The sequence below is a fragment of the Stegodyphus dumicola genome, chromosome 10, assembly GCF_044657685.1.
Source record: "Stegodyphus dumicola isolate Sdum_Otavi_A_Nest chromosome 10, ASM4465768v1".
In the NCBI taxonomy this organism is placed as follows: Eukaryota; Metazoa; Arthropoda; class Arachnida; order Araneae; family Eresidae; genus Stegodyphus; species Stegodyphus dumicola.
This window is the reverse complement of record NC_140777.1, coordinates 31135904-31151817: the sequence shown is the minus strand read 5'-3', so window position 1 is coordinate 31151817 and position 15914 is coordinate 31135904. Positions and strand designations below refer to the sequence as shown.

The window sequence follows — 15914 nt, the reverse complement described above, 5'->3', positions numbered from 1 at the left end:
GTTATGCAGCTGTTGGAACTGTTTCAATTTTTCCTTTCTTTTAGAACTCCTTTCAAAATAATAATAAATATCAACAATGTGTTCATCCACATTTATTGGTAAAGAAGCTGCCCCTTTTTCAGCTGCTAAATTTAAGAGGTGACAGGTGCACCTCATAATCTGAAAATCTGAATTTTCCTTTCTTTATCGGCACCAAGTGCTAAGCAATTATCCAGAGGGCCTGCATTTTCTTTTAAAGTTTTAATAATTAGCTGTGCTATATTAAATCCTGTCAAATGTCCTTCTAAAGTGGGAACATAAAGTAAACTGCACTCAATTTCTGAAGATTATGGATGAAAAAAAGAAATAACAATTGGATACAGTTTTGAATCAGTATTATTGCTTCCATCCATAGAGAGGCAGAACAGAGCTGTTTTAATGCAATCAATAACTGAAGATTTATTTTTCAAACCCATTTCTTTAACAATTGCACCTGTTTTGATTTTTGCACCTTGAGTATTTCTTGGCGATTTCACTATCGGGAAACATTTTTCTAAATAAAGCTGCAGCGTGATCCGATGCATTCAGTAGCAGGTTGTGCTCCAGTAAAAAGGCAGAGAACAGACATTCTGCATTAATAACTTTTTGGTCCTTTGTTTCCGAAAAAAATTTAATTTTTCGTTTTTTTAAAAACAACTCATGTTATCCTTGTGTTTTTGTGTACGCACATGTTTGAGAACATCCACCCTTTTACCATGCGAAATCGAAAAATCGCAACAACGGACCTTTCTCGCAGACGTAACAAAAGATGATAATTTCTAAAACTATTTCCCTAAGGCACGTGTACTCACACAACTCAGGACAAAATGAACGAAATAACTAAAGAACGTCCAAATAACAACTTGCTTTGTCCTCATTGGCTAATATATGCCAGCTGACACGCAGTGGAGCTGGAAGCCCATTGGAGAACTGGAGAACGACGTTTCTGGATATGTATAATGCTCTCATTCACAAAGCAGAAGCTATCTGATTCGCAAGGTTTTGTTTTAGATATAACGTAGAGAAAATTCAATTGCTTTCAGATGTCCAAAAACACTTTTTTTTTTATTCATATAACAAAGTATTAAGCCAAGTTGCATAAAAATCGTGAGAAATTTTAAGAATAAGAAAAAGTTGGGAGAAATATATTGTAAATCAGGTTGGCGGGAGAGCGGTCGAAAATCGGGAGAGTTGGCAATTCTGCAATGCAAATATTCTATATGATCAAAACCACCTGTATACACGTGTTTTTCCTTGGAACAATAAAGGAATTGAATTATACGGGGGGGGGGATCATTTGCTGAGATAATTACAATCATTTTGTTTGGAAGGCTAACAATTTTTCAGATGCTGCAAATGAAATTGCAAGCAATAATTTCAAAGTAACAGTTCTGCCATAGTTGTGGGGCAGCTTAGGATACCTCATAGCTGATAATAAAAGTTATCTCGTAAAACTTACATGGATTTCCATTACGTTCAATTACAAAATTAATTTTAAAATAATTTTTATAACATAATAGTAAAACTTCCTACACTTTTCTTTTATCTAAGCTTACATTAAAGGTCACAGCACAAGCAGGCTAATCCAGTTCTTATAAATTCATAACAGTAAACAATTCTGCCCAGCCTGTGTTTTAAGTATGGGTACATACTACATGCTGAAACATAAATGAATAAGCTTCAAATGGACAGCACAGCATCATGTAAAATATTGATCTCTGTTCACAATTTCCTGCACAGGAACCGGAAAGTCAATCTTTAATTGCAAGAAACAGCTTCAAAACATTATGCCTCCACTAGCAAAGCTTACTTGGGTAAAAAATATTTGGAGAAATCACCTTCATCTAGTATTCTCCATACTGACATCAGTCTATCAAATTCTCAGATACCAAAGTATGAGTAAGCATGCTTTGGAAAACACGTTTAAGGAAGGTTGTCAATTGGGCATTATATCACTGTAAGAAATGCTTGACACTGATTATGTCAATGATTAGGTTGTATTATATGGGTTGGCTATCCAAAATGAACTATGAAAAAAGTTGGCTATCCAAATCCACTATGAAACCCAAAATTCAGAGCTCATAGCAGTCATGATGCTGACAATGTACATCTTGAAATTCTCAATAAATATTTTCTGTTAATTCAATGTGATTTCATTTCATGAATTTGAGCATAACTTTGTAGCATCTGCCAGCCAAGCATGGTTATGGCTAAACAACTGTGGTTCCATACATTTCCAATAATGATATCAGTTATAGTGGAATGGGATATGCATCAATTGCAGTAATTTCATGACTAAATATTTTCCAATAACAACCTCCAATTACTTTATGTTCAGTGTCATTCAGCTCACGTTTTCCTCTTATGTTACTGCTTTTCAGATCTGGAGATTTGCAAGCATTCCTTCAAAACCTGTGTGAGCTTGCACTGTGGTTTTACAGGCAGATCTGCATACTTTTGATCTCATAACACTGGGAAATACCAATTTTATTGTCACAGATCTGTCACTTGTTTCTGACTAAATTTTGGCCTCTGAAACCAAAAATAATCTGTTTTTATCTATCATGTCAACTTTTTTAAGTTACAGGATACCCTCTTTTTGTCTCAAAGTTACATAAAATATGCATATAAAGGAAAAACTTACCAAATATAATGTTCACAAAGAATAGTTTTATTTATACAAAGGCTGTAATATAGTTACTGCAAGGCAAATTTTGTTCATACAAACAGCAAAGATACTTTCTAATAAACATAGCATGGGAAACATTTTCACTTATGGCTTTTTTTGAAGTGTTTAATCTGTGGGCATTCTTGCTTGATGCTCCAACAATAAGCTGCCATCATATATACATCCCATCTGCTTTGGTACTGTTGGTACTGTGCCTCTATAACCTTCAAATCTTGGTGGAATTGCTCACTCTGCTTATCACTGACTGCACTAAGATTTTTTTGGGAAGTTATCAAGATGGCTATGTAAAAATGCAATTTGATGCAATCAAACATTCCGAAGATGACACAGCTCTGCATTGAACTATTTGATGTACAATCACCATTCAGTTGCATTATTCGCTGAAATTTCCAACTCTTCCATTAAACCGTTTACGCTACAGCAATACACAAATACACCATCCCTTTGAAAATACTCTAAAATGCATTTTCTATCAATTGGAAGTAGGATATCTTAACTCCTTTTTTAAGAAAATTTTTCTCAGGCAGTCTTTATGCTAACAACTTTGAAGCTTTTTTGGATAGTCCCAAATCATTCAACTCATGCTGGTCAAATTCCTTATGAATAAAATTATTTCTTATTTCAAAAATCTTGATAACTGAAGTGACAAATGCACTGATGCCAATAGAAGAGCAGTAGTACTACCTATGATCTATGCTTGACACAACAGAGAACGATCACATTCGCATAAGGTGTAGAGAAACAACTTGATACGGTAGAAGAAAGCTAACTATAATTTTGCAATCAGCATGCCTATTTTAACTCTAAAACAGCTCAAAAATGTAACTCAACAGAAATAATGTTACCAAATTGTTCCCCAGTGTATTCTATGTCTGAAAGGCAAAAATTCTCTCTATTCGCACAAGAAGAGTTTAAATATGCAATTAATTTCTATCTCTTCACCCATGTAAATGCTTACCTATTCTATACTTTTCAATAAAATCAGCACGTGCTGATGCACTTTTTACACAGAAGATAAATTCACTATTTACATAATGCAGTCAACACTGTCTTCTGAAGCCACTGGCATCAGTCTAATTTAATTCTATTTTCCTGATCTAGCATTAAAGCATCCCCTTTCTCCCCCCAAAAAATTACATATGAAAAAAACTACCATATAGGATTGGTGATGACATCTAGAGTGTAATCCAAGAAAGCTCCACCAATCTAGAAATTTTTATACAAATCAAAGGATCTATTTTTCGAAGGAATACATAAACTTCAACCTATAGTAAATGTGTGAATAGCACTTTTACAAACTTTAAAAAAAAATTACTTTTTTTAATGAATTATTTGTTAATTTTCAATTAAATATTAAATGTAATTCATTAAAGTACATTTAACTTAAAAGCCATAAATATGAAAAACTGAATAATTAAAAATATTTCTACTGAATAATATGCATATTTCATCAGAAATTTCCATCTCATTACACGGCAGAAATATCACTAAATCTACTAATATATCATTAAAGCAAATAGCCCACCAGCGGCCGAGCGGTAAAGTCGCTGAACACTGGTAGTTCGGTCCGAGGTTCAAATCCTGCGAACGGGCTGGCTGCATGGATGTTTTCGTGGTTTTCCCCATGTGTAACGTGTATACGAGCCAGTTTTCCTTAGAAAGTCCTCCATGAAGGCATCCCTCCTCTTAGGCAGATAGCCCTAGTGTGCTTTGCCATAATTAAATACACACACACACACACACACACACATTAAAGCAAATATTTTAAATTACAAATAATCATAGGAAAAATTGTAATTCTTACACCATATATCTTGAGGTTTTTGAATTCTGATTTCAATAGGAAAATTACTTTTTTTAACTTTTTATTTTGCGTTTATCATTATTATTTTTAAATTCTAGACAGAAACAAAAAATATGCATATCATCATCTAAAAAATACTCAGAAACCATTTATAACTTATGAACGTACAGATTTATAAATAGCATGCTTAGCAAACTCAAGTTCTAAATTACAAAATATTTTCCTACACCACTGCTTTTCATTTTCTTCTATGTTTACCATTTTCAGTGAGATTGGCCTCAAGAGTTTTCATATCTAATTTGGATCAAATACAGTCAGATTTTTTTTTTCTTTCATAAGTAGCATTTGAATGATGTATTTTCTTGCTATGGCAGAATCTGGAAGCACTACATATAAAAGCTGCGTCAAATGGTCTGAAACTACAACTGGAAAGTTGTAATTAGTTACAAATCAAACAGTAGTCAGCTTTTATAACATTATGTTTCATTGTCTAATATATATATCAAATATAGATCAAACTGCATTTATGGGTCAAGGATCTCAAATGATAGTTAATAAGTGGGGGGGGGGTAGCTTTGACAATCTATATTTTCTTTACATGAAAGAAATGCACATGTTATCTTTATCAGGCAATTTTTCTGTATTAAAAGAAAGTCTCACCTCTAGTCACCACTAAGGCCACGAAAGGTAAGTCTGAATGTATTTCAGGCATTTATGTTCTTGTAACAGATAAAAACTGATGGATACAAGAAATTATACAGAAGTGTGTCAATATGATATCACTTGGCCAAATAAATCTGCTAATATAAGATACAACCAGTGCTCACCAATTAAAAACTTTCTTGCAGAAAGAATAGATTACATAATGATTCCCACAGAAATGGATGCTTATGTTCAAAGTCTTGATGTTGCAACAAGTAAGATATTCAAGGTAAATTTGTCTATGAAAAGCATTAATTGTACTGAAAACAGAATGGATAGAAATTGAAAATCAGCCTACAAGAGATCTTGATTTGTCTAAAGACTTCATGGGAATAAAATTACAGACAGCTGTGTTGCCAATTTACTATGGTTCGTTAGAGTGTCAATCATATAATTAGATGTGCTCATTTTAGGGAAACACATATTGCTAGATATGAGAGATTCCATCCACTATATCTACAGGAAACTTCAAGAAATTTTAGCTGCTATTCAGGATTTGGATCTCTATGAACAATGTTTCAAAAGATGACTCTACATAAAAAAAATGTACATATTTGTATATGAATAAATGTAGATTATTGTAAAAGAATGAATGCTAATTATTTTTTTGAAAAATAAAATATACCCTCAAAATAACCCTTATGGCTTTCTGAAGTAAAAATTAATATAAGAACCAGCTTTATTATTGGGAAAACACATTAGCATATTTTGTTCAATTTTTCATAATATAATTTAAATATAACAAATGTATTTTTACTAAGTTTTTCCATACATCGTAAACTTAAAAATTCATTCTTATAAATGTTCCTTAGCCCACGAGCAACTGAGTGGTAAAAGCTGGTAGTTCGGTCCGGGGTTCAAGTCCTGGGGCTGGCTACGCGGACATTTTCATTGTTCCCCCTGTATAACATGGATACAAGCTAGTTTCCTTTAAGAAGTCTTCCATGGGACAACCCTCTCTTTCTGTTTAGTGCCAAATGGCAAAGCACATAATAACTAAAATAAATGTTCCTTAGCTTATAGATGAAAGTAATATATTGGTGTAAAAGAAACAATCGTCACTGCTTTTGCAAAAGAAAACATACATAATTTGTTATGCAAGCCTGCTAATTGAAAGCATAAAATGTGAAGATAAAACGACCACAGAAAATCTGACTGAAAATGGTATCTCTTATTAAAAATTCCAAAAAAAAATTCTTGCCTAAAATATTTTTTCCATAATCTACTTCAAACAGAGATATAAAGGAAAGAGAGAGAAAGAAAGAAAAAAAAAAAAAAAAAAAAAAAAAGAACATCTGTGTAATAAGAAGTAAGTACAAGATGTCTGAAATAGAACTATCACACTACCAGATTAGAACAATCATTTACGTCCAGTTCTGTTGCAAAAAGTCAGCTACGGATGTCACCACACCATGTGTACACCATGGTACTAATGTTGTATCATGTGACACAGTGAAGGTTCGGCACCAAAAGTTCATAAACAAGGACTATGACATTCAAGAAACAGAGCTCTCTGGCCAGCCTACTGATGTTGATGAGGTCTGTTTGCAAGAACTTGTGAAAGGAGATCAGTATGCAACCACTCAAGAGCTTGCTAAGGAGTTAGGCATTAGTGCCATGCCCTTTAGTCATGCTATGCATCACATAAACTTGATGTACAAGTTTAGTTGCTAGGTGCTGTATGCGCTGGTTCAAGCAGATAAGAACAGATATGTACTAAATCTGCTTGAATATTAATGCAGGGACAAATTCTGGACTGGATCGTCACTTGTGATGAAAAATGGATGTATTTCAACTACACAGGCCGAAAAGGGCAGCATCACAAAGCACAATTTAACTAACAAAAAGATCATGCTTTGTATCTGTTGGGATTGCCATGGTATTATCCACAAAGAGTATCTGGAAAAAGGTAAAACCCTCAACAGCAAGATGTACAGTGAGATGCTGGTCCATATTCACACTGCTATCAAGGAAAAACATCAAACTGAGCTCTGGTAATGTTCCATCAAGATAATGCAAGACCACATGTGTCTGCATTCACTAGTTGGACTCTTTATGGATTAGAATGGGTTCTTTTGTCTCATCATCATATAGTCCTGACACTGTTCCTTTGAATTTCTACCTTTCTCCACACCTGTAACTACATCTTGCTGGTGCTATCTTCCATTCTGCACAGAGCATCAGAAATGAGGCAGATCTGTTTTTAGACTCACAGCCACTAAGTTTCTGGGCCACAAATGCTTTGAAAAACTACCAAAACGATACCAAAAAATCATAGATTTGGTGGTGATTACTACCCGAACTAAAGGTTCTGCTTTCATGTTTTTTCCCTAACTTTAGTAAGAATATCTTTTGGTGGAAAAATTTTTCATTACAACCAGATACTAAAGGAACTAATAACATCTAACAACACAAAGTGAAATAATATTTAATAAAATTTAAGGAAAACTTTATTACTTACGTGATACCTCTTATGTTAACATAGTCTCCAACTCTGAAATGATTAGCAAATAATGGAGTACCTGAAAAAAAAACCAGGATTCATGTTTAAATACCAGATTCATATTCCAAAAAAATTCAGATATTCATTACCATAAATGAAATTGTGAACTCTCTTTATATATTTGCAAACCGTTACATTTTAATTATAAATAAATTGGAAAAAATCAAAACGAATATGAATTTATTACAGACTAATAATCTTTCCAATTTATTTTAATCTTTTTTCATTTAATCACTTTCAATTTAATTTAAATCATTTCATCATTTTTCTTTTTTTGATATTCACTACATTATTCTGCTTCAAATGTATGACAAAATAAATTACCGTAATTTCTGGAAGAAAGGCCGCATCAGCGTAAACGCTGCACTCGAGAAAAATGGCGGGAAGAAAATTAAAATTAAGCAGAAATGCTGCATCAGCATAAACGCCACAATAGATTAAATTGCACATGACATCGTCGTGGACCATATAGATGCAAAATCTTGACCTATGTCCTGATATATGACATATCAGTTAAAAAAAACGCATGGCATGAAACTGTAACTCAAAAATAAATTAAAGGTAAGAAATGTTGAAAATATATTTACGTTCATGAATATACTTATATTTACTGAGAAGTCCATATTTGTCCCACTAAAGAAGTCCATATTTGTCATACTCATACTATATTACAAAATATGTTGCAACAATGAGACATTAAATTTGCATGACAAAAGAAAATTTTAAATTTTACAAAATTTTAAATACAAAGGAATTACAGCACACTGTACATCAAATGAAGCCATCAAAATCTGATTCTTCACTATCTGAATTAAAAAGAATTAATAAATCCTGATCTAAGTCCAAGTCGTTAGTCTTTTTATCTGAGGATATAATTTCCTGAGGATCTTTATCTGAGGATTAATTTTCAAAAATTTACTGCTTTCCTTCTTACTTAAAAACTATCCAACAAGTACTTGTACCCAAACTGATGGGATCTGTATCTAGCAGAATGCCAAGAAAAATCGATTCGTGCTAAAAGGGAAATATGACAGAATTTGTTATTGTAATGCAGGTGGTGTCTGCCTCCTGATGAGTCTAGGGTATAATGGCAGTAAGCCATTGATATACTGAATTAATAAACTGTCCTAATTTCAAATATGTACTCGATTTCAAAGATGGACTAATTAAAACAAAACTGATAAATAATTTTCTTTTGAAAAATTATATCTTATCCATTTTCTATTGGTTATCAGCAAGAAGAATTTATCAGCTCTTTTAGGATACCACAAAACTAAATAAATGACAATATTTAAACAGTAGTTATTTCATTCTAAGATTAGTTTCCAGTTAGAAGTATACAGAAAAAAAAAGCCTATTAATTATTTGTTAAATCAATAAAAAAATTTAAAAATCCAAATATTTTAAAATTTTACTTTCCTATCTTTTTTTTTAAATGTTTTATTTGAGATATTAGTTTGCACAATACTGTTAAAACCATTTATTAATTTTTTCATTTGAGACCTGCAATTACTCATGTATTTGCCAGTTTTAATATGAAGATTAATTTAAAACCAAAACCATCATAACTTAAGAACCAAGTTAAAAACATTTCTTTAAAACAATACAAACTTTCTTATTGATATTCCACTTTACCCTTCCCATGATCAAATGGAATAATTTTTTTATCAAGCATGAGGTGGAACCATTTGCTACAGCTGTCATTACCATGGCTATGAAGAAAACTGGCTGGAAAAAATGAACTTGAAATGGCTATTCTAAAGAGCTGAGGAGAGCTGCAGGTTCATAAAAATTATTTCATAATAAGCTGGTAAAATATTTTGCGCAAAAAAAAAAAAAAAAAAAAAAAAAAAAAAAAAAAAAATCCAAGATTACAGTTAACTCTTTATTTGCTTTCTTTTTAAGAAAGGCAATTTTTGTTCATAGATTACTATTAAAAACATGAACTTTTTATTATCTGAATGGATTGACTTTCTGTCTTTCCTCCCCTTTTAACTTCCCTCACTTTTAAAAATGAATAGGGTCCTCACCTTAACACATTGTTTGAAATTAATGCAAACACAGCTTTTATATTATTTATAGTAGAAATTGTCAGTTACTAAAATATCATATCCAAATATAATTTTTTAATAACATGGGAAGGATTTTTCCTTCTTTTTAATTTAAATAAAGAAAATCTGCTTACTAATAAAAGAATAAATGCTAAATACATGAAAGATTTAAAATTGCTAAATATTAATCCAAAAAATAATTCAAACTGAATACATTATCGATTTTATTAATGTCAATAATTTTATGCGATGCTTAAAAGCCTGTGACATTTTATAAAATAGTCAGATTAAATATAAATTACCAGGTTCTATCTTTGCATCAGGAGTTATTCGGAAATACGTCAACCTCTTTTTCGGCATTACTCCAGATTCAGCAAAAAGTCCATTATAAGCAGCAGTAAACTGCAGAAAGTTACAAGAATTTAAAATATACATTTAAAACAAAAATGATTAAACAAATGCAAGTTAGCAATGAAGTACTGGTAAACTGAAATTATGCATTTTACTTAATCACACAAATGAATAAAAATTTTAATGCTTGCTTAATTAAACATATCCAGAGATTTAGTAACATAATCTAAATTATGCATTTTAATTCAATAAAGCAGTTTAGTTATTTAGAACCTAAGCTCACTTGAGTTAACAAACTAATTTTTTTTCCAAGTAGTCAAATTAGTATGTTAAAAGAATTTTTTCATATATGAAATACAATGAAATATATCTTCTACAGTTTTTAGCCTATTTTTTTATGTTTGTTTGAATGTATTTATTATTTGTCACCTGAAAAAATTCACTGTTGAGGTGAATCAGCTATTTGGTTTGCACATGTGCCCCCTTTTTTTGTTGTTGTTGCCAAGAAATAAGGCATTGTTTTCATTTCAGTAGGCTGCATTGAATCACAACTGACAGGTTTTATTTTGTGACTGCAAAGTCACATCTATTATTATATAATTTTTTTTCAATTTATCTTTATATAACCCTAGGATGGATAGTGATTAAGACTCATTAGAATATACCACACAGTAGTAAATATATTGACTAAAAAAATGTTATTATAATACAAAGGTCAAAATCTGGGTGTGCAATATCTGGAATAATTCCAACCCAATAACAGGATTTTTTTTAAATACAATTTAGGAATTGAGAAAGTGAGCGGTAAATGCAGTTTTTCTCTTGAATAGCTGAGATCACTTAATGTCACTTTCAGACATCTCCTGGTTAGGGAACTGCATTGTGCTCAATGACAATACACTGAATAATGATGTACTGATGTAAGCCTGATCCCACTTTCAGCCTTTGATTGGTTAAGGAGGGTTAGACTTTTGCTATCTGACATAAATAATATGTAAACCTTAAGACTTATTTATCTGGAGTAGGATGATTCTCACCCTAGTTTTCTGTTCTAGCAGCAGGAAGGAAGAAAGAAATGGATTCTGAGGAACCTAAGTTCAGTTAACATAGCAAATTGCATTCTTGCCTTAACTCTTTTATTTGAAGCAGCTTATTATTTTGTTCTGTCTGTTAATAATCTTATCAAAATTAACAGTTTCAACCAATGATAATGTCTCCATTTTACTCTTTCCCTGAAACTGTACATCCGTCAATTAGCGAATGGATATTGGAATTTTGCACACATGCAGTAGCCTGTCAAAAACTGATGCTGAAGTTACATCATGTAAGAATTCTAGAAATATTTTAATATAAAATCTGATATGTTGATTATAGCAAGATACTAAAAGGACATGTCTACAAATACTTTCTAAAATGCCTGGCATAACATATAGCCAGTTACTAAATTTCCTGATGAGAGCCATAAAAAAAGGTTTTTAGATACCAAAAGAAAAGGGAAATTTTCCGATTAATGGAATATCTGAAGAAAATGATAAATAAAGATTATATAACTGGTGTCTTACATTGCGATGACAATACCTCAGTTATCAATCAATAGAAAGGCGAATATCACTAGTAAATCCAGAAAATATCGCCATTTTGGCTTTGAATCATATTTTAATTTCACATGCTGGTAATTCAAGATTCAGGAATAAAAAAGAAATTCTTTATGCAAAATACCTCTTTCTTAAAGAAATATTAATGAAGAATATTAAAAAAATTATTTTTACACGCCATCTTACTAGATTTAAATTCATGATTCAGAAATTTCAAAAATCTGGAATTGGCGAAATCCCAATAATTCTGGACCTAAGATTTTGCATTGTACCATAATTTTACAGCCCGAGTTAATCCAATTCAGTGATTTACACAGTTTATACAACTTTTCTTTAAAAAAAAAAAAAACTTAGATTATGTTTATTTTTACAGACATATAAGAAAAGACTTGCAGAAAAATAAACAGACACTTCCTAAATTTTCATGGGTGCATTAAGGAGTTGAATGAAATTAATTGCAAAAAGAAAACCTACCGAAGAACATTTTTTTTAAAACACATTTTGGAGTGGGTATTTCACACTGCATTTCTCCAGCAGAATTTAGATTTTTGGCATTTACTTTAATAATCAATAAGATATTTAATTTATTAAGTATCATCAGTTCTTCAGTCTTTTTTTAATTTAATTTTTTTTTCTTTACATGCATGCAAAAAACTTAAATAACACCTATAATACAATTTTTTATGGTAAATATATTAAGTTCTGAAACTCAGAAAAGAGATTTAATTACAAAAGCTTTGTATATAGAATTAAATTTTATATGTCTCATAATGGATTCACATTTTCAATATATATATATAATTGTATAAGCTTATAACTAAAAAATCTTTGATTTTATACAAAAATAGCACTAATAAGTAGAATTCACTAATATGTAGAATATATCAGCCTACAGCTAACAAAATTTACTAATTAACTAATAGCAGCTGTTTGTATAAATATCTCCTTCTACATAATTAAGTGTAAAATGATTGCTATAGATCTGAATGCTCAAGAATATCAAACAAAAAAAATTAAACTAGAATGTTTTAAAGCTGCTCTCAATGAATGGAAAGTGTAGCTGATCTAGTAAATATAATTCATATGTTTATAAAAAACGTAATTCAGACTTTTTTTATATTATATCAATACAAATTTTGATGTTATTTACTTCAACAGTTAAGTATAATAGCCACAAGCATTTCCTTCTTAACATCATACAAGTTTATATGTTAATGCATGTTTACATGTTATTCTTTTCACTGACCTGTGAATATGACCTCACTGTGAAATATAAGAATAAAATCATTGTCATTAAAGGCCAGAAATCTTTTGTTCAAACTAATTTTGGGAGAACATGTTTTTAGGAAAAACTCCTTGTTGTGTTTATTATACTTATTGTGTTTATCATTTGTTACAGCTTAAAGTCCTTAACTTTGAATTTGAGAGCAAAGTTCTTAACAACTGCAAATTTTTATCAGTTATCTCTAATTGAAAATTCCACAGCATTTCATGTTTTTTAAATTCATTTTTTATTTTCTGTCTGACACATTTGCAGACTGAATTAATCCCACTCCTTTAGTTTTTCTATTGTATTTCTACTCCTCTAGTATATTACATCTAAAGATGATCCAAAGAGTTGCAGAATCATTGATTAATATGTAAAATTTTATATAAATTAACCCAGTTATCTTATTATTTTGTCTTCACAATTAAGTTCTATTTTCGTCAAAATTTATCAGATGGCAAATTAGTTAAAGTATTAATGAGTTTCTATGCATTAAGTTTTTCAGGCTGCACTTGGCAGCTTGGGCTAGCTATCAATCTGTGTTGTTTTTTTTTTTTTTTGCTTTTGGAAGTTTCAGCTAGCTGTGATTGTTTTATAAGTATTTAATGATGTATCAAATTTTGGGTATCTTAGATCACATTTCAATGTTTTAAAAAGAACACTGTGTAAGATGGTTAGAGCAGATAGTGCACTGCATCACTCTGTATAAATACATGTGAACACATTTTCAGACCTTTCAAAACAAACCCTGCTTCTGTAAGGTTTGGTCCAATCAGTTTGGATTTAAAATACTGCATACAGCTTCCAAGTCATTTTTTGCGTTTGACAGGATCAGCATCTGCATTTAATGTGTTAGACAAACAAATATCCTAGTAATTAAATTTCAACACCATAACACAAATTTAGCAGAAGTGCAATAGATATATTCTTTTAGAGCCGTTCTAGATCACAAAACATAGTTGGCAAGATATCAGTCTTTTTCTCCAATTCATGACATATTAGTATATTTTTCAGTGGATGATGAAAACCCTCACACAAGCCTTGTTGTTGGCACAACTGCTTTGATAAGCATTTATTCTTGTCTCATGGTTCTGTTACAGCCTTAAATAAATAAAGATTCAAATTTTATGTATTTGATCAGTTGTGACAGTGAACAGAATACGAAATCAGAAGATCCAGTTGGTGCAAAAAGTTTCTGCTATAGCTCCAATTTAAATATCATGCAAAGAAATAAAATAAATAAATATTTGATCTTTATTTTATAGTGTTGGTTTCATTTTCAAATTCACTTCCATGACCCTCCACTCTGTATATGCTGCATTTAAATATTAGCGCAACCATCTTGTAAAATTTTGCAATTTTTTACAGATAAAATAGAATTATACCTTACACCTGAAAAAATTATTTATCATACACATACACATTTTGGTGCTCATATATTATCCCACTGACTGTGAAAGTTGGCTGCCACTGAACTATAAGATTTGGTGAAGATCCTGCCAAAGCCTTCCCATTAAAGTAACTGATGCATCTTTGTTTAGTAAATAACTATTATTCAACCCACTTCATTTTTTTTGTGCTTCTACAAAAGGCTCTCATCAATTTATACTCTTTTGTTAGGCGCTCTGATTTTAACAGAAGTTTTGTTTCGAACAGCCCCAACTTCCTGCATGTTTATAACTGGTTTGTCGGCCAAAATTAAGCTAATCATGTCCATTAATACATACTTTTATTGATGGCAGGATCCCATAATTTTGAAATTAATCCACTGCACACTGTTCTGTAAAAGGCAGGTGTTAAATTTTAATTTGTTTTTCAAAATGCAACAACAAACTACAGCAACAACAGATTTATATCCTTCTTCATAAAAACAAGAGGCAGAGGAAAGATAATGATTCTTGTTACATTAAATGAAAGCACAGACATTATGAGTGTACTCTTATGTCCCGTTTATCCATAATTGGTGCTAAATTGTACTGCTTGGTGAAAGTTTTACTGTTGACGGAATACTATACAGATACCCATATTTTATGTTTCAATAAATATTTATCCTAAGAATCAATCAATAAACCTTCTTGCAAACAGTTTTTGTTTTCATTCTGGTACAAATTTTATGGTTATTAAGAATAGATTCAAAACTGGTCTCTTTCACTGGGCAGTTTCTGAAAAATACTGTATTCACATAGAATTTTAACACATTTTCTTCTACAGCACAAAAATTCCACAAAAATTTAAAAATTAAGTAAAATGCAAAAACTATCACAATTTCTACATAAAATAGTTGACATTTGGAATACAACAACAAAAAAAAAAAAAAAAAAAAAAAAAAAAAAAAAAAAAAAAAAGTGAAAATGGTTGGCTTGTTAAACTAAAGAATCATTATGTGTGAGAATTTATCACAAGCATTCAATTTTTAATCGCTTCAAAGGCAAAATTTCTTTTATGAATTATACCATGAATAAATACTTCTAAAATAGGAAAAGAAATATTTTACATACCAGCTGAGGATCGGCACTTTCTGCTCCAACAACTAAACTTCCCAAAACTTTTGATTTGTCTTTGAGATAAACATTAGAATATTTAGATTGTGAAAATATTTCAGGTGGGTTATATCTAATGACATGGTTGTCTACCACCTATACAACACAAAAAATAAAAACATTAAAAAGTAAAACTTACAGAAACAGTTTTTAAGATATTTACTTTTTAAATTAAATATTAGAAGCCGATCAGAAGCAAATATCTGTGGGGTTTTACGTTCACACATTTATGCTTCCGAGTCTATTGTATACTTCAAAAAAATTTAAAATGTCTTTCAACAATTATTAAAATATTCATACAAATTACTTGTTAAAAGTCATCTTGGTATTTCCTGAAATCTTAGTTTAACTCCTTCACATCCAATCCGCCCGACACGGCCCTACATCGAAATAA

At 30.9% G+C, this 15914-nt stretch overlaps 1 protein-coding gene across 1 annotated transcript in view; it reads right to left on the bottom strand.

The window, feature by feature from the left end:
* The window catches only part of mRpL3 (mitochondrial ribosomal protein L3), a 65893-nt gene that overhangs the window by 35328 nt on the left and 14651 nt on the right, over positions 1-15914 (bottom strand). Inside the window, exons 4-6 of the mRNA XM_035357159.2 lie at positions 15479-15616; positions 10070-10169; positions 7675-7735 (exon numbers count right to left, since the gene is read on the bottom strand). Of these exons, the coding sequence (XP_035213050.1) occupies positions 7675-7735; positions 10070-10169; positions 15479-15616 (299 nt within the window). The remainder of the gene's footprint in view (positions 1-7674; positions 7736-10069; positions 10170-15478; positions 15617-15914) is intronic.